At 37.5% G+C, this 20,831-nt stretch overlaps 1 protein-coding gene across 1 annotated transcript in view; it reads right to left on the bottom strand.

The window, feature by feature from the left end:
• The window catches only part of PCLO (piccolo presynaptic cytomatrix protein), a 371,031-nt gene that overhangs the window by 189,029 nt on the left and 161,171 nt on the right, over window positions 1-20,831 (bottom strand). Inside the window, exons 5-6 of the mRNA XM_037066144.1 lie at window positions 11,871-16,953; window positions 9,493-11,507 (exon numbers count right to left, since the gene is read on the bottom strand). Of these exons, the coding sequence (XP_036922039.1) occupies window positions 9,493-11,507; window positions 11,871-16,953 (7,098 nt within the window). The remainder of the gene's footprint in view (window positions 1-9,492; window positions 11,508-11,870; window positions 16,954-20,831) is intronic.

Raw genomic sequence — 20,831 nt, 5'->3', positions numbered from 1 at the left:
TCATAAATGTATATTTTGATGTTGAATACAATGACAGGAAAATGTCAAGCAATTGTTGGAGTAAATTTCAATGCCATTATGTACCTTGTACCTTAAAATATACCTCAAACTGTCACAAATTTTTATATCATTATCATTGTAGTTGATTGCTAAATTTTTCAGTAAAAACTAAGGCATCAAAATAGAGAATCCTAAATTATTAGTAATTTTTATAAATATAAACAAATATATAAAATTGTATGTATATATTTGGGAGCAGATGTATTTGGGAGATCATGTATGTAGCTTTATTGTAAAGTCAGTTACAAACTGCATAATTTTTCAAATGAGAAAATATAGTGAATTGTTAAGAAATGAATACTATGATAAAATACTTAAGAAGCTAATGAATGCTAAATAACGGTCTCTGTTTTTAACTGTGTCTGTAATAGCCAACGCTCTATTAACTCAGAACTGCCATGTTCAACTGACGTGCCCAAATGTTTAGTGTTGTATTTTCACAGAGATCTTTCACTGAACACTAGAAACATGTGTCTGTTTCTAACAATTATACTTATTTGCTATTTTGATATGCAATGTGTCTGGAAAGGATAACACAAATGATCCGATTTTTCCCACTTCAGTCTTTAAAGCTTTGTTTTAAAATTAATACTTAGATAGTAATTATAATGAAATAGCAGTGTTAATTACTGAGCATTAAAAATTGATGAGATCAACTTAGAAACTTTCTGGTTTTCATCACTTATGTATGTATAAACTTTCTCTGACTTTGATTATACCCTAATAATTAAATACCATAAATTATTATTCTACTCTGATTTATTTTGAAAATCACTTTAAAATATTTTCTACTTCAATTTTAAAACAGCTAATGTCACTCAGTAAATTTAATAAAAAGAAAACAAAAGAAATAGGTGAATTTTAAAATGCAAGCTTTTAATCATAAAGAAAAAATATCTGAGAAAACTGTATTAGTAAAAAGGTAAGAGCTATAGAAAGAATGAGACTTTACAAAGCCAATCTTTCATATATGAATAATCTCTCTGATATACATAAATACAATCATTATAAAACGGATATTTTCATCAAAGTCAATTTTAATGAACTGATTTTGTTACATTGCTTTTCAAAAAGAATAATGAAAAACAACACCTGATAAATATTGCTTTTCAAATCACACTTGGTCATCATAGCCACTAGTTCTTAAATCTGTACATTCTGACTGAAATAAAATGGACAGAAATAAAATCACGCCATTTAGTTTATGGAAATTACTCAGAAATAGACATTAAATGGTTCCAAAAATCTTAAATCTAGCTATCAAAACAGCAATCAGTGAAGCAAAACATATTCTTGTAACAACACTTCACGAATACCATCTGCTTAGCAATAGGATCTTGGCTTAACTCTAGAATAAGATAATTTTAATAAGGAGTTTGCCTATTACTCAAAAAGCTCTAAACTTGGACAATAGTGTAAGGGTAGGACAAATCAGCTTTAACACTTAACTTACATATTTTTAACTTTGTGGATTTGGTAACATTTTAAATATAGCTTATTTTAGTACAAAAGTGGCATGCACCATCACTGGCAAAACATAGGCTATTTATGGAATATGTGCATTTTGATAGGGAAATCATTTAAATATATATACATATGTATGTGTATATATATGTATATGTGTGTGTATATGATTTAAGACAGAGAAACCTTGGAATGAATTAGATCCCTTCCAGCACCAAACAAATTCTTTGAATTCAGACTCTATTTCTTCCAATGGAAAATGTCATCTTCTCCCTAGACTTTGTAAAAAACATGTTATATCATTACTTTTAAAGTACATGCTATATTATTAACCTTCCTTCCTGAAGTCATCGATCATCTGAGGTTAATGATGCAATCAGTTTCATTGTGTAGAAGAAAGAGAAAGGGCGTGAGAAACATATTTGGTTTTCTGGTTTCTAAAAATTTTGTAAATTTGATGCTAGACAGAATCCAAAAATAGATGCAAAAATATTGCACTGAAATAACTTTGAGAAAGTATAGTGTCAATCATTCAGCAAATGGTAGACAAACATGGAGGAGAAAAGCAAATGGAAAAACTGTAACACAATGCCACACAGAAACTACAGTGAGAAGATGAATAACATTTTGTTCATTTGCTTTTTTGTTGTCGTTGTTGTTCTAAGTGGGAGTGAAAATTGGTGAATTCCCCTATGCTGAAAGCCCTTGGATGGATAAAAAGGTCTATCCACTCACTAACTTGTCAAGTTAATGTATTGTTATAGAGAACCTACTATGAATAAGGTATTTTTCTAAGAACTGGGGATATAGCAGTGAACACACTAAACAAAAATGCTCACCCATTAATTCTGGTGGGGGAAGAAAGACATTAAATAAAATTGCAAAGGAACAAACAATATTTCTGATGATGACATGTGATATGTGATATGGGAGACAGATCAAGGACACAAGCACAGACTATTAAAAAGGCCAGTGGTTTTCAATGAGCTAATAAGGAAGGCCCTGTGACCCAAAAAGAGGACACTAAAAATGGTTACAGAGCATAGAAATCTGAAACTTCTAGAAAAGCAGCATTAAATACTCCACAGAATATGAAAGGCACACAGTCACTATGAGATCTAAAAATTGTTTCTCGCAAGTCATAAATAAAGTAAGCCTCTTTAATAATAGTTGGTACATTTATGTCAAGGATACGCAAATACTGCCAAATACAACCTGAGGAAAGGGAATCAACTCTACTGGATACAACTTCCAGACTGATGAGAAGGTTGTTACTTCATTCAGTCATTTACAGCAGTTTCCACCCATTTTTAAGTATTTGGCTTCCATAGAACATCTTAGTTGAAAAAGAGTTCTATTGATGAAAGTTAGAAAAGTTATCACTGTTTACACACTACCTTTCATTTGAAATCATACTTCTTCCTGTGCTTTTCCTAAATCATGATGAAAACCAATTATTACCCAGTGACGTCAAAGTGGCAAGCTTAACTCCATGGCAAGGAACAAATTCTGACTTTCTTTTAGTTGTACCCCTTGGGAATCTTCCTGGGGACCAAACTAATGGATTTAAGAAAAAAAGGTAGTAGTTTTCTCCATCTCTACTCAGAGTTAAAATTTTGTACTCGCAAAAGAAAGTAGGCTGCAAGTCAAAACTGTTTGGTTATACAAACATCGTCAAAAAATAGAATTTGTCTTTGGGGCTATGACTTTGATACCAGAGTTGAAGGGGTCTGGAAAAGGGCAAGAACTCACCCCTCAAAGATGTTGGGGAATATTACATAACCAAATAAAATAATCTCAGGTAACTCCCTCCTCCAGTGATGCCCACTGTGTCTATTATTTTACAATTTTATGTTGATTAGTGCTAATTTTAATCAATTGAATGTATAAGATACCTCAGGGGTTAGCAAGAACTCAAATGCCAGTGTAACACTTACTGGACAATATGTAATATAAGCTCCTGCTTTGGAATTTCCGTGTCAATGATGTGACCAAAGTCCATGATGGCAAAACCACATGAGAGTTAAAGGCTCTTATGCCACACAGTTGAATTCCTATAGTGTGGGAACAGAGTAAAACTTCAATCTCTGATGCTCCAAATTGCACAATTATGACAAATGTTTTGAAATTCTAGGACAGGATATTTTACTCATAATGAAAAAATAATAATTACAGTTCTCAAAAAAAGCTTGCAAGACAGTCACTAAGAGAAAAATATTTGTAAGGAAAGAGGACCTTGAACAAACTAAAAAAACAGTCCACATCTGCCTGTGAACAAACAAAAAAAGGAGTAAAGCACTCTCATATGTGTTAGGGCTTGAATTGTGCCTCTACATCCCCCTTTCCCCCAAAAAATATGTTGTAGTCCTAATCCCTAGTACCTCAGAATGTGAAACTAAATAGACATAGGGTACTGACAGAGGTAACCAAGTTAAATCAAGGGCATTAATACAGGACCTAATCAATAGGACTGCTTTCCTTGTAAGAGAGAAAATTCAACAGAGACAGACACGGAGAGGGATGACACCATGAAGAGACACAGGAAGCCCATAAACTACAAGACAAGGAATGCCAGATGCTAGCAGAAGCTAGGAGAGAGCCCTGTAACAGTTCTTGGAATAAATCAAACCACCTGACACTGGATTTTGGACATCTAGTCTCTAGAACTATGACAACAAACTTTCGCTGGTTGAGCCACAGGGCCCGTGGTACTGTGTTATGCGTAGCAAACTAATACAATACATGGGCAAGAAGAACAAAACAATCTCAGTGGTAAGAGATTAGGCACAATCACTGCCACTCTTGTTCATCCTATATTTTTAGAGTTTACCAGTGTCTGGAAAAGAGCAATGAATGACTGAGGTAATGAGTGAATGCAAACAAGAATAAAATTTAAAATGAATAAATCTAATGAAGAGGGATTGAAACTGGAACTTTAGAAGAGCAGAGAAAATGACAAGATAAAAAGACATCAAGTATGGTATTGAATTAGTAAGAAAAATATTAAAAATGTTAAGTAAGTGTCAGAAGAGACAGACAAAGGAATTAAAACTGTAAAATACAGATTCTAATATTTGAATTCTGGCTGGATTTTTGTTTTATTAAGGAACCATAATATCGTATCAATAGATCCCAGAAAATCATTTGATAAAATCCAGCACCTGTTTATGATAAAAATACTCAGCAAAGTAAGCATAGAGGGAGCATATCTCGGAGAGCAAGGGAAATCATGGAAAAGGTACACAAATGGGACTCCATCAAATTAAAAAGTTGCTGCCTGGCTAAAGAAACCATCATCAAAACAAAAAAGGGAATCAATAGTATGGGAGAACATATTCGCCAATGATACCTCAGACAATGGTTTAATCTCCAAAATATATAAAGAACTCATACGACTCCACACCAGGAAGACAAACAAGCCAATTAAAAAATGGCCTAAGTAACTGAATAGACACTTCTCCAAGGAGGACATACAGAGGGCCCAGAGACATAGTGAAAAAATGCACAATATCACTAGCCATCAGAGAAATGCAAATTAAAACCACAATCAAATATCACCTCATACCTGTCAGACTGGCTATCATGAATAAATCAACAAACAGCAAGTGCTGGTGAGGATGTGGAGAAAAGGGAACCCTAGTACACTGTTGGTGGGAATGCAGACTGGTGCAGCCACTGTGGAAAACGGTATGAAATTTCCACAAAAAACTAAAAATGGAACTGCCTTTGACCCAGCAATTCCACTGCTAGGAATATACCCTAAGAATCCTGAAACACCACTTCAAAAGAACTTACACATCCCAATGTTGATACGAGCATGACTTAAAACAGCCAAGTGCTGCAAACAGCCTATGTGCCCATCAGTAGATGAGGAGATTAAAAAACTGTGGTACATTTACACAATGGAATACTACAAAGCAGAAAGAAAGGAGTAAGTCCCAACCTTCACGATAACATGGGTGGAACTGGAGGGCATTATGCTAACTGAAATAAGCCAGTTAGCGCAAGACAAATACCACATGACCTCACTTATAACTGGAATCCAATGAGCAAAAACAAAAACTAACAGAAAAAAAAACAAAAGAGATATGGAAATATGGAACAGACTGATAGTTATAGGTCAAGAGGCAGCGGGAGGAATGGTGGAAGGAAGGGAAAGAGATTAGTCAAAGCACATGTATGAATGACTCATGGACATGGACAACAGAGAGGGCATTCACTGTGGGAAAGAGGGGTGGGTTGGGTGGAGGGGGGCAAAAGGGGAAAACTGGGATAACCGTAATAAAATACACATTAAAAAAGGCTATGAGAAAAGAAAACAAGGAACCATGATAAAGTCAATAACCTATTTTGGACTTTTCTCCTCATTTGTAAGGTGGCTGGACTGATAGCAAAATGTACTTCAACTTATGTTCAATGTTTCAGATGTCTACATAACAATTAAGTGGAACTGACATTCTCAGCCAAGAAAATATTAGTTTAGATTATCAACACAACTGGCTAGGATGGGCCTAGACTGTGGTAATTTAAAGGCCAGCAGCCAAAGTCTTTTAATGCATGTTTTATACCATCACTTCTATGCCTATACCGGTCCCTTTAATACATTTTTTTTTTCAATAAATGTTGAGGGCTTACTTTGTTCTAGGCACTTGGAACTATAGCAGCAAGCAAAGCAAAGTTCCTGCTGTTGTAGAGGTTATGTTCTACAACATGAAAGATAGTATTTGATTAATATGTAATATATAAAAATAAGGAAGGTGCACATATAGGGATCCATGGTGATAGGTTGACTCATTTAGGAAGTGCAGCAAAGAGAGCCTCTTTTTGGAAGTAAAATTTAAGCAGAAACGTGTACACCAGAGTTAGACAGGCAAAGATCTGGGGAGACAGAGCGATCCAGACATGGGCCCTGGGGGAGGACGAGGTTGGCGCATCCAGAGGAGGAGGAAGGGCAAGGTCAGTCTTAGAAGCAGAGTGAGAAGGTGCAGGGGGTGGGAGGGAGGAAAGCGCGGTAAATGACAAATGAGGCTGTGGAACAGGCCAAGACCAGATCATATGAGTCCTGTTCAGACATTTCTGATCTATATTCTGAATTTGATGACAATCTGTCAGAGTTTAAGCTGTAGAACGCATGATCTAATCTGACACACACATTTTAGAAAATCACCCTAGATGCAGTTCAGAGAACTGAATGGAAAAAAAGCCAAGAAGGGCTAGTACACAGTGTGAATTTAAAAAATGATGGGGGCGTTGGTCTAGGCTGTCTGCCGTCAAGGGAAGTAAATCCGAACTCCAATTCAGCAAATTGGATCCCCTGAAACCCTCTTTGTAAATTTCCAGTTTCATTTCTCCTCTTTGCTTTATAATCTGTTCTCCCATCTGAACATTTGCACATTCTGTTCCCTCTCTTCAGAATGATTGTCATTTGTCCCTTCATGGTCCAACAGAAATCTCACATTCATCTTCCTGACGCTTCCAGGAAGAAGAGATCTTACCACAGAATCTCATATGTAATAAAACTTATCTTCCACACTGTATTATAAGTGTTAACTGTGCTGTCTCAATTCCAACCGAATGGTGTGATTTTTCTGCAGCTTTACTGGTCTGAGAAAATTCACAATATGTACACTACTGAGCTAGACTTCTCAAGCTTGTATCACTGTAAATATCACTTAGATTATTCTTTTCAGTACAACTAATACTTAATAATCCAGGCTTATAATTTAAAAATTACTTAGTTTAAAACAGACTCAAAATATGACTAGAAATTTACAAAGAAACAAACTGTAAACTTCACTTTCTAAAATCAAAGCACCTAAAGTGCTAAAAACCTTGCCTGTATGTAAAATGGCTTACCCTGCATGCGTGCAGTAAAACAGTATCTTTGAGTCTGTATACAATTTTTCTGCATTACAGCATGTGTTGAGTGTGAACAATTAGAAAAATGAGCTACTGGACTGTGTTCCAAGGCTCAATACACCTAGGATTTTTCAAGGTCAGGGCATTATTTAGTAATTCTACTCGACTTCTTTTATGATTTAGTAGTTAATCTATATTACTGATATAATACAACCCATTATAGCTCTCGATTCATATTTCCAAGTCCAAAGTGAATATTGAGAGGAAAAAATATTGTCAACTTAAATCTCTTCTTTAATTGAGTTCACTTGAATGAAGAGTACAGGGCCATATATTAAATAAATGATCAACAGATCAACTGGAAAAGCCTCATCTTTCTAATGAGAGAAACCTTGAACATCACTTTCAAATACTATTCGAAAACACATTTACCAAGTTTTCCAAGAAACTCTTTAGGTAAATTTACAGACCACAGCTGTAAGAATACCTATATTTTATAACTGAGTTACAAAAACATCTCAAAACAGATTTAATTCCAGAAACAAAGCTACACATAAAATAATTATCTATAAATTGAATGAAATCGCAATGTGCCAGTGGCTCTCTGACTTAATGATTATGACTTCTGTCCTCCACATGAAAACAATTTTACATTTAAGATATACTGTTTGAGAAAGTACATAATAAAAAAAGTCACTACAGAACTAGAAAACTTAAATATGAATGTGTAATACTTATATGGCTATTGATATTTCTATAAGTATATATAACATATTTTTCAGTTGACAGTCAATGTTTAATATATAAAATGAGGTAAAAGGAGTTTTATAGTTGATTATGTAGAAAATAACAAAATAATTAATAATAATACAAGAATAAACTCTGTGTTTTGCACACTCACAACTGTTAACCTACTTTTGCTCCACCTTGTTTATGGGTCAGGGGAAAGATAGCAATATCTCAGAAAAACCTATTTTGAAGCTTTGGGGTTTAAAGACCTAGAGTTCAGAAATCAGTGCATTAAGAGAAACTTCTAAATTGAGCTAGTATATTTACCGATAACCTTCTAAAGAATTATATATTAGATTTTAAATAGGATACATTTGCTTTTATAGCTCATTAATATTTATTTTTGCTATAGAGTTCTTCACATGTGTTCCACATATCTCTATATGCTCTTGTCCCTCTGAAGCATATCTATATATTACTAAATAACTAATATTTATTAATTAATCTCTAGCATTCAGAGAAACACATTTTTGCTTGCTTTTATAAGCACCAGGACTAAGGCTTACCTGAGGTTAGACAGTTGTCAGAAACAAAGGAAGTATGGGTGAGCTATGAAGATTCTATTACACATTCACCTGCCTGCCTGCACTTACTGCCTGTTCATCTGAGCGATAAATGCCATAAGCCTTTTTATGAAGACCTTCTGGCTAGAGGAAGAAGAGAGCAATTCAATAATCTCTAAAGACCTTCCCACTAAGAATTCCCATATCCATGAGTCTAAATTTATGGCCATCTTTGCCTTATTTGTTTATATCCAATGTTTATACCATCACTGAATATGCATATTAATTATATGCACTGAAATCACAGCCTATAATAAACACTTGGGAGATTTCAAGATTAGAACAGCCCTGGCTGGTGTGGTTCAGTGGATTGAGCACCAGTTTGCAAAACAAAGGGTCGCGAGTTGGATTCCCAGTCAGGGCACATGCCTAGGTAGCAAATCGGGTCCCTGGTGGGGGGCACGTGAGAGGCAACCACACATTGATGTTTCTCTCCCTCTCTTCCTCCCTTCCCCTCTCTCTAAGAATAAATAAAATCTTTAAAAAAAAAGATGAGAACAAAACTTTCAATCTCATTAAGTCATAAAATAGTAAACTTCTTTCTCATTTTTTGCTTACAAAATAGTATGTTTTTTTGTGGGGGGGGGGGGATGTACGCATTTCTATTTCTTCCCCAAATTACTAGTGAAATAATACTCACTGAAATTCGGTATTAGGTTCCTAAGGTCCCAGGAGTTTTATTGCTTCCTAAAGTCTGCAAACACATGATTAACATCAACTCATCCATTGTCTTCTAACCGAAAAGAATCACTCTTACCGTGTAGCCCTCGGTATACTGAAAAGGAGCCCTGGAATTTTCATCTGCTGTTGGACTCAGAGGCTTGGGGTCAGACATGGACCGCTGCATCATCTTGGCTGTCTTAGGACTCGCTGGGGGAACTTTAGCCATATCTGGATGCAGTACTTTCTGTGGACTTACATCATCAGGGAGGGGTTTTTCATAAGGTACAAAGGCTGATTCTAAGGCTTTGCCTGGTGAAAGTGGTGAGATGGGTGAATAAAGGACTTTTGGAGATTTGGGTGGGGAAGGAGCCAGCTGTAGTGTGGAATCTGCCCGAAGGTGAGATGAATAACCAATCTCTAAAGGTGTTGGGCGTTTCTTGTCTTTGGGTGGAGATGTGGCACTCAGATATTGAGGACTCTGTGTGTCTGACTCTGCTTCTGTTTGACATCCTAAACTGCCCCCTTTGTAAGTCTTTTCAGGTGCGGAAATGTGTTTAATTATTTCTACCTTGGCATCCACGCGTGCACGAATCGAAGGTGTTCGTATGGTTCCAACTGGTTCAGTTTGCACAGATATCTCTGCCACTGTTTGAACTGCTATACTGGAGACTTTAGAAAGAGGTTTGGTCTTCTCGGCCTCTGGAGTGCTGTCAGCATATTTTGCCACACGAGCTTTTCTCCTTGATCTAGTAGGCATATCCCACTCATCCTGATCTTCATCATCAGTTTGGACACTTGTATCAACACTCTTTTTAGTTTTCCTTCTCCTACTTGCATAACTCCGATCTGCTGCGTCTTCATCATCAGTTTGTACACCACTGTCTACTATCTTTTTAAAAGAGCGGGGATCATCTGCCATATTTTCCCCGACCTCATCATACTGTCCGTGGGCTTTAGCTCCAGAACTTTTCTTTTTGGGTTGTTTTTCATCTTTTACAACGACATCTGTTAAAGGTATTTCTGAAACTGTACTCAGGATGCCAGGTGGGGCAATGTACTGAGTAACGCCATCAGACTGAACTGTGTACCATCCTTGGCTTTGTGGTATTTCAATTGCTACAACAGCTGAAGCTGTAGTGGTTGCATCTTCTGCTGCCCAAAACTGACTGCCTTCTGGGGCAGCATACTGACCTTCCAACATTGCCTGCTCTGTTGTGGTTTGTGGAGATGCAGTTCCAGAAGGATCATAGTTATACTGGTAGATCTGGCGAATCTTTTGCTCCTCCAGCTGCTGGTGAAGCTGTTGCTGTAGCTGTTGGATCTGCTCCAGCTGTAACTGTTGCTGAGCTAATGTCTCCTGCCTCATCATGAACTGGGCTTGACGTTCTTCTTCCTGCTGATAGAGAAGGTGCTGCTTCATAGACTGCAATTCCTCCAGCTTTTTTTGGACCATGATCTTTTCTTGTTCTCGGAACCTTTGAATTTCTTGACGTTCCCACTCCAACTCCTCAGCAAAACGCTGTTGCTTAATTTTCTCCAGTTCCAACAGCTCACGCTCCAAGTCTAGCTGCTGTTGTTGTTTATCTTCTTCAGGGACAAGTAAAATAGCACTTTCATCTCCCACCACTTCAGAAAACACTTCAGATGCTGTGGTTAACGTAGGAACTGAATCTATTGTCTCAGCAGTAAGAGTTTCCATAGTGATAGTCTGCAGACTGGCATTGATATCAATACCAGTTACTACAATGTCTGTTTCAGATGCACCTGTTGTTAGGAAATATGATCTAGGCATTGGCTGGCTCTGGTGCAGGGTAGATAATGTAGTCACTGCATCAGTCATGTGCACACCAGACAGATCCCTCACAGTGGTGCTGAAAATGGAGCCAGGTTGTGTGGTGATAGCAAATGTGGAGGGGATTGGGGTTGCCACTGAAGAATAGACAACGCCATTAGTCGACCTCAAAACACTTCCCACACCATACTGGGATCCTGGAGGTGGAGTCATTCTTGCTGTGGAATACTGTGGAGTACTAATCCCAACTCCTGAAATGATATGTCGTGTTTCTGGATATGGACCTGTAGTCTTGCTTGAATAATCCATTACCTCACCTGAAATACAGGGTAGAGTTATAGTCCAGTTCCCAGAATGAATGATGGTTTGGGGGTTTGAAAAAGCTCTCAATCTTGATGAACATAATTAATGGGACTGCATGCAAATTCACTGGTTAGCCTGATTAAATGGTGCGTAAAAGCAATGTTGAACATGCAGGCACATGCAGGTGACACTGGGCAGAACAAATGTCTTAAAAAATGGAGAAATAAAAGTGCACATGTACTTTGAACTATGTTGCCAAAATATCCAAAGAAAGAGAAAAAGTAACAAAATGGAAAAGGGACCACATTTTCATCCTGATATGAGATGAGGAACACCATGATATTTCAAGGAAAGGTCTGATGCCACATCATACTGACCTGCAGAACTTCTCCCTGAAGTTAGATCTACTGCTGCATCAGTTTCTCCTGAATAATCAAAAGCATTCTTACTTTTATAGAAAAAATGTCCAGCTTCTGCTAAGTTAGTGTCAGACATGGAAGGCTTCATTCCCCCAATCCCTCTGTAACCATATGGCCCTGATCGATCATACTGATAATGGTCATCCCTATAACCAAAACGATCCTCAGGAAGAGTAGTTGCAGGCTGTTGCGCTGTGCAGCTCCTTCCAAAAGGTAACTTATAAACCACATCACAGCACACAGCTCTTCTCCCTGCAGTCAGATCAACGGGTTTTTCATCATCTTCTATTATTCTGGTCACCACACCTGAAGTAGATTCATCCATTGTTACTACAGTTCTATGAGACTTGGTTGTACTGAGATCCACTACCTCTCCATCAGTGATTCCCTGGGACACAGTGCTGTCACTCCATCCATTTGTGACACCAACAGGAGGCACAGTAACGGGCTTCGTAGTGGCCAGTGCCATTGCATGTGCTGAAGTACCTAAAGATAAGTTTATTGGCGCTTCCTGCCTAGCTGTAGGAAAGGACTGGCCACCTGGTATCCTGTATGGTATCCTGGTATCAGTATGCTTCAATGTAGTGAGCTGAAGTGGTGGTGTTGCCGCATGTCCTATTCCCACAAAGCTTTCTGTGCCTGTGGAATAACTTGCACCAACTGTGCACGTGACAGCAGTCACTGTCTCAGTGACCAGGGATATTGGAGTCACTACAGATGAAGTTGCACTGAGATTTATAATAGAGGGTTGGACAGTACTGATTTGTCTCCCATAAGCTTCATTTGTTGCAGTCTGCCTTTTCAAATCCATTGTAGAAGCAGAAAGATCCATACATTTTTCAGTTACTTTAATTTCCACTTTTGGTACTGTACGCAAATCGATGGCATCACCGATAAGTTGCAACTTTCCATTTTCTTTATGCTGATGCTTTTCTAAGTTTAGGTTGTCTACAGCAAGAGGCTCTGGAGGAATTGTTATAGACACACTGCCGAGACCAACACTAGGGACTGTACTTCTGGCTGCTAAAACGTCAGCCTTAGAAACTTCAGTTTTAAGAAACTGTGTAACTGAACTTGGAACTGCTTGATATGAAGACAGCGTTGTCATAGGGATAGCAGAAAATGTCTCCAAACCTCCTGAGATGTACAGGCCCTGGTCTGATGAATGTGAAATTTCTGCAGCTGTCACAGGCGGAACTACAGAAAATACTGGTTCAATGGCAATCAGATCTTTGGAGGGTGATCCCAGGGGCCAACTGGTAATTGCTTGACTAGCTGAAGAATCTGTTGGAGTCCCTGGTTCAGATGGTAATGTGATAACCACATAAGTTTCCATGAGGGATTTGGAAAATCTTGGTGAGGACTTGTTAGAGTGAGGGGAAAGTGGGGAGGTAGGGGAAGGCAATTTATACTCTGCTGTAGTGACTAAATTTAATGTCATATTTGAAGTTGAAGATAGACCTGTTGGCTTGGGGTATGTATCTGTTGGTTTTTGTGTAGTTACTGGAAGCTGAGGAACTGCTGGTTTAGGAGCAATAGGAGGTTTGCTTGGCTCAGGTCTATGTGTAAATACAAGTCCGGATGGAATTGAAGACGGCTTAGGAGGAACAGGTGGAGGTGCAGTGGTACATATTTTTGTTACTGGAAACCCATTACTCCTTGGAACTGAGGTCTCTACAGTAGTAACACTGTCAACTAGAGGTATAGCTGTCATAGTTAGAGTCACTGGAACTGGAACTGTTACCTTTCTTTTAGGATGAATGGGGGGTTTAGGTGAGGTTGGTGGAGGAAGTGGTGGGGGTGGGGGAGGAGGTGGAGGTGGTGGGGGAGGAGGGGGAGGAGGAGGAGGGGGAGGGGGTTGCGCTGATGTGTCCAAAGAAGAACTGCGTAAGAATACACGTGTACTAGTAGGAAGAGAGGAAATAGGACTGCCAGATGGAAACTGAGATGCAGGTTTTGCTTGACCAAAGACTTCTCCAGATATAAGGCATGCAGCTGAAACTTGCTCCTTCATTGGAAGGACTATTCCAGAAGGTGGTTGATCAAACACAGTTTCAGGTAAGTTAATTTTTGTTAGTTCAACCTCTGACTCCTTCCTTTTATCTCTGTAAGCTTCCAAAACTTCCAGAATGATTCCATTCCCAGTTTCCTTCTTGGCTTTTTTCACTGGGTCTTTTTCAGGTATAGGTAAGTCAGTGGAAATGGTATCAGTAAGTACTCCCCTGGGTTTAGTTTCTTCAGATTCTAAGACAGAAGGCGGCATATCAGACAAGGAAATCTCAATATGATCAGCTCTAGTTCTACCATCTGGTGTGGAAGAGTGATCCAAAGATATACTTATTTCTTCTGGATAGTCTATAATGCTGCCTGGAAAATATGTTGATGAAGAAATCTCAGAATCTTCAAACTTAGTTACTATGTCTATTGGCTCTGTATAAACTGTTATGCTATCAAGGGTGGTAATGGGTGAAGAGCTATCTGTGGTACAAACGGAAGAAACAGATGATGTGAGGGAAGGTGTGTCAGAGGGTGGAAAAGTTGTAGCACTTTCTGAAGGCTCAGAATATGTCAAAATAAATGATTCATGGGCAATTATCTCTTGAATTTCTCTTGTATAATCAGTTACATATTCATCTTCAATTTCCTCTGTTGAAAAATGTTGGGTTATTTTAACATCTGGAATAGAGAGTGTTGCACTGCTAGTTGAATCTGTAAGAGATGCTCCTGAAAGAAGACTTGATGTCAAAGATGCATCGGGCAACCTATCAAAGTCCATAGTAGACTCTGTCATATCATCCCTGATGGGGGGCTGGGTTGGACTGGATTCAGGTGTTAACTGTATCTGTTGCCTCTTCATGAGTTCTTCATAGGCTGCATCAGCATCTAGTAATTTTTTTTCTTCACTAGTTGAAGTTACCATACTACCCAGATCCACTATCTCATGGCTTTCCGGGATAATGTAAGAGCTTGACACAATGTCTTCTTGAGGCACAACAGAATGTAAGCTTTCTAACTCATAAAACTCTTTCTGGAGGTCTGTAATTTTCTGCATAGGATCATCATAAATCTGTTCTGGAAGTCTTATTTTTTGCTCTCTCCCTCTCTGCTGCATAAACCCATTTTCATCTTCTTGCCTTGTTAGCAAACTGCCATCAACTGAACTAGTGAATGTGTCCTCTACTAAAGATTCATAAATGTAATCTTCTATTAGCATCCCACCATACAAAGGCTCCTTTTCAAATATTTCATCTCGTTCATTTGCAGCTGGAAAAGCCTTATATTTGTGAGTTTTATGCATCATTTCTTCATATATCTCCTCAGCACTTTTTAATACCTTTTGGCCACCATCTTTCTGGGTAATAGAATGCTCATCTGTCGGTGAATATAAAGACACAGCTGTGGGCAATTTATAAACTTTTTGCACTTCTATTATTTTTTCTGGGCTTATTTCAAAACCTTCTGGATCTGACTCTATGCTAGGTGAATATTCAGAACAAGATGATCGATGAAGCTCCTCCATTTCCGCAGCCTGACGCAATTCTTCTGTTGGAGAGGCATCTTCAATGGGAGAGAGATTACTGGGGGGTGTCTTTGGTCTTTCCCTCCTTCTCTGAGCCCGAAGCTCATCTTTGTCTTTCTTTGATTTTTTACTAGAACTCTTTCTTTGTTGCTGTTCTAATTCTCGCTGCTTTTCTTGCTCCTTCAATAACTCTTCTTCCTCTCTCAATTCTTCTTCCTCTGAAGAATCTTCAATAGTAGGTAAAAGAGGACCATGTGATCTGTGCCGAGCTTTGCGTTGCTGTTTGCTCTCTCCTTTTTTGTGACTTGGGCTACTGTCACTGTCCTCATCAAGTGATGACACTGATGTAGGAGATGTGCCTGGAGTAAAGCTAGAAGCATGAAGACTTGAAGATCCTTCCCCCCTTGACCTATCTTCTGGTGAGTCTGTCAGGCTTTCCATTTCTAATTCTGGCTCTTCATCAAAATACAATGCTGTTTTTTTCTGTGATGACTCTGCAGAATATTTATCTGCTATTGTGCTGTTGAGTTCAATCGTTTTAAATCGACGTAGCCCTCCTCCACCAGCAACTACAAGTTCTTCACTCTCCTGACTTTTAGTTTCTCTGTATTTAATTTCAGGACTTTCATCAAATGTCTCATCATCTTCATCATGCCATGAATGGCGTCTCCCTGCATCATCATCAAAGCTTGTGCTACTTTTTCGAGTCAGTCGCTTGTGTTTCCCTGATGTTACTTTCCCTTTCCCCCTTGTTTCTTCCTTCTTCTGGCTCTCAATAGCACTACTGATCTCTTTGAGCTGGTCCCTAATGAACTCATCATCTTCAGAACCTGAAGCATCTTCATCAGCACTCATTTCTATGATTTGTTTTCGAATAAAGTCCTCCTCTTCACCTGACCCTTGACTATCTTCCTGTTTGTACTCATCACTGCTTGATGAACCAATACTAGTTCTCCGTTTTCTTTGTGGAACAGGTGAGTTCTCACTTTCGCTACTGTCTTCAACTGAATCATAAGGCTGTCTTCTTGTAGCTATGTCATCAAAAAACTCAGACTTTTCTTTGTGGTCCTTTCTGGAAGGAGCATCTTTTTGGCCATCTTTTGTAAACGTATCTATTTCTTCTCGACTCTCTTTGAGCTTCTCTTCTGAAATTATATTTTCTAGTGTTTCAGTTAAACCCTGAGTTTTCTGCTCATCCTTAGGTGGCTCAGGAGAGATCACTTGAGGTTGTGTTTTCTTTCCTGACTTGTCTTCAACGAGTGTACTTGCCTGGGCTTCCAAAATGGACAGGACCGTACTCTCTAACTTAGCCAAATCTGAGGGGCTGGAAAGGCTGCTTTCCTGTAAAAAAGTGTCCTTCTTGAGTCCCTTGAGCAAATCCTTTTCATCACTTGGAATGAGACTTGGAATTTCACCAAGTGAACCTGATATGCCATCAGAAGAATATCCTGTGTCACTCAGACCTTGTGGGCTTTTGGGCTGTTGAGAACTTGATGTATCTGATTTGTCATCTTCCTTTTCCTGGCAGAAAGGAAGAAATACAGGAAAACTTAACATGATTAAACTAATAAAATGGCCTCTCCATTACTCACAAATAACTGTTATGAACAGAGAAAAATATAGAAAAATGTATTCAACTGTATGCCAGTATTGTTTTAAATAAATCTTTGGGCAGAAAAGAAAAAGAAAAGAGTTAATACATATTGATTAAGGTTACTGTTCAGTTAATATTAATTTAAATGTCAACTCACAACGATATTTTTAGTTTATTAATATTCTATCTACATTTCAATACCATTTTTTCTTCAAAAAAACATCATTTTCTTTCTCGGTGTATTAACTTTGGAATAGAATTCAAATTATCAAAAAAATGTAATGATAAGTTTTCACTGGCATAATTAGTACTTCTGGATTACGAGGACAGGAAAAGAAATAATCAGAGGATGAGCTTTTACCTGGCTACAAGTATTATGGGATGTTGGAAAAGTAACTGAAGTGAGCATATATCATTATGGAGCCATAATGATATTTGCCCCACCTACCACCAAGGAACTTTTTTTCCTGACAAGAGATTCATACAAGGCACTGCTTAAAAAAAAAAAAAAAACATTTTTAAGATGCCTTTAAAAACTACACTTACTTGGTACTGAGGTTAATATTATAATGTATCACTTGCATAGAATGCTTAGAATTGTAAACTGTGAAAAAGTACCACGATAACTGGCCTGACTCATGACTTCGGCAAAAGAAAAATAGCTATTATTTTTGTAGAATTGTTAATTACATTTATCTTCAGCATCCCACCTCAAGATATTTAACAACTATCACTTACATCTTCTTATTTTGAAAATACCTGAATTTTTACCATCAAAGAATTTCAAAGTCAGCTTCCTTCAATTAGAACAATAACCAACTTCGTGAATGGAAACATGGGCTTTCTGGGAAGCTGAGACAGACAGTAGGCAAATCAGAGGCTTGAGTGACTGCATTCCAATGATATGGTCATGACAACAATTTGATTCAGAATCAGAGAGGCCTTAAATAAAAATGTTACATAGAGACTTTTTGTATAAGTCCAAATTTTAAAAATCTATGAGCAAAAGAAAACCCAGCTGATCCGGTTGGTATTCATGTTTAAAGGAGAACATCAAAAAGACCTACAGCACTTTGAAAGGAAGAGGTCAGACAAAGAGTGGCACAAGGACATGTTTATTTGATGCTGGTCTGTGAGATCACTCAATCCCAAGTCTGTGTCTCGAACTAACCATTTCAATATTTTTATTGGGTGTGCAGGCATGTGCTCCTCCAAACTACCTATGGATGAAATGAACAGATGCCAGGTAGGATAACAAACAACGAACATGCAAAAACATATCTCTTCCTTCCTGCCTTCTTTCCCTCTTGCCTTCCTTCCTTTTCTCTCCTACCTTTTCCACCTCCTTCCCTTCATCCTCCTTCTTTTACCTACAGAGTTCTCAAATATAGAAGTGGTAGGCTTGCTATTCATTTTATACTCATTTGCATCTCCATATTGTCTTTACTATGAATGGTTTGAGATGTAACTTGACACACCATAGAGTAAAATGCTTTAGTTGAATTTACAACATAACTCAATTTTTAAAAGGCAGTCCAATATATTTTTCACAGCATAGTCCAAAAAGCAATGCCTACCCTTTGGTTTACCAAGATTTAATTTCCCTTGACCATTTCAAATGCCTTTGCAGGAAAAGGTTACTTATTTACAGTTATAAACTGTAGTAGTAGGGCTAATGAGCACCCCAAAACTCTGCTTCCTTTCTCTTAAGAGCTTCACGTTGAAGAGGTAAGCATAGGCAAAACATTCTTTTAATAAAATCTTTCTGGATGGTCACAGTAGAGGGAAATTTCCATTTCCTCACATTCCACACAATGCCAGAGCACACTTTTGAGTCTGGTATGCTTTCTGTGTCTTTCCTTATCTTCCTTCCCAAGTTTCACCAAATCACAGTAAATACCATAAGCACAAGGGGGGGGAATACTTAAGCCTCTTGTGAAAGGTCAAGAAAATGATCTTTCATAATCAAAGTTTGGTGGATTCATTTGTACTATTTATTTTGTGTCTGCATATATTATAAAACATAACAATGTAACAAAACTATACATATATAGAAGAAATATTACTGCTGTTATATATAACAATTCATTGAGTATAATAAAAGATGAATTATAATTTTATTCAATAGATTCTGAATGTTCTAGTGACATTTTACAAAAATAAGTTTAGGACCAGACATATATAATATGACAAAGGAAATTAAGATGCATTAGACAGAAGACTAACACACATAAATAACAAAATACCTACCCTACAATCTCTTTGATAAGACTCCTGTGTTCATGCTTTCCTTCTGTCTCCAGTAATATGTTTTACCCCCTTTTCTCCCCGCTCTGTCTTCTTGGTCTCTTTCCCCATACTCCTCACAGGATTCAATTGTAATTTACCTATGATGATGCTGTGATGATGATTCTCCCCGCCCCGCCGGCCCACTAAGGACTCTTCTTTTTCTTATTATAAAGTGGCAAGATCTGGGAAAATTTTGTTCTGGTTTATGGGTCTAAGATAAATGCTAGAATTGGCTAATAAGAAAATCAAGTGAGGTGACCAAAGGCCATTTGGCTGAACTGCTCAGAAGGAGCATTTGGTAATGTACTTATTGCACCATAATCTAATGCAAAAAATCATAATATCAATTTTTATCATACCAAGTAGCATAGGTATAAAGTCCTCTGACACAGGTCAGTGAACTGCTTCTTCATTACAGTATTAACTTGTTAATCATCAGATCATTTGCCTCTTTGATTTAAGGTCACACATTCATCTTTTCCCCTGCTGCTAAAATTTAAACACAAAATTTTTCTTCATATACAGAGATCAGCACACTGAGGTACTCATCTGTCCGTCCATTTACCTTTCCTGTGGCCATCCACTCTCCTTCGTGAGATACCTGGTGCAAGTACTAGTGCAATTTGTACTGATGTACATTAAACAGCCTATAGAGATTTAACATTGTGAAACCTTGCTTTGTAAATAACATATTAAAAAGGGAATGACTTGATCAAACATGAAAGAGTACATGGAACTGAGAAGACTGTAAAACATAGCTTGTAGGTTAGGTCTGATTTTCTCTAATTATTCAAACTTCAAACAGATGTTTGAAGTACTGTACCTCTACAAAAATATGATCAAAGGATTTATGTAAGGAAACAATAATTGGGCTTATTTTCTCCCAAATTCTCTAGAACTAAAAGAGAGAGTTTTATGTCAGTTGCTCCAAAAAATATGTAGCTGTATATTTATTTTTGAGAAGAATATCAAGCAATTTACTAACCTATCAATATTTAATAAAGTATATAGATTCAAATGATTCTAAGTGACATACATATACAATACACATATACATATGTGTATAAATATCACTGAATTTTCTTATTTTGTATTATTTTCTTCATTTAAGTAGTCAGGTGTTAAAATTCATTATCCATTTTATTTTTACAAAATACATCTAGAATAACCTTTGAAATTATTACATAAGAATAAAATTCCACTATCTATCCTCTGTATGAGAATTAGGTAGAGGGAGTGGGAACAGCCATAATTTAAGCATATGTTTTGAAAAATTAAAGCAATGTTATTTTTGCCAGCTCCCCCAAGGATTACATTTTCCTGTTTTTCTAAGTATATTTTCCATTATATCTATTATACTGACTTTTGTTTATTATTATGCATCATGCACTTCCCACGCATAGAATTATGGCTACTTGAGCTTGCCTAGTTTGCATATATGAAACAATAACAAAATTTCCAGAGGCTAAAATTCATATTCTTTTACTTGCCAATATAAAGCAAAGAGTAGAGAATT

Source organism: Sturnira hondurensis, unplaced genomic scaffold (assembly GCF_014824575.4).
Source record: "Sturnira hondurensis isolate 20B ecotype Veracruz unplaced genomic scaffold, ASM1482457v3 Scaffold0016462, whole genome shotgun sequence".
In the NCBI taxonomy this organism is placed as follows: Eukaryota; Metazoa; Chordata; class Mammalia; order Chiroptera; family Phyllostomidae; genus Sturnira; species Sturnira hondurensis.
The sequence above is the reverse complement of the archived record's forward strand: the minus strand, read 5'-3'. Positions and strand labels throughout refer to the sequence as shown.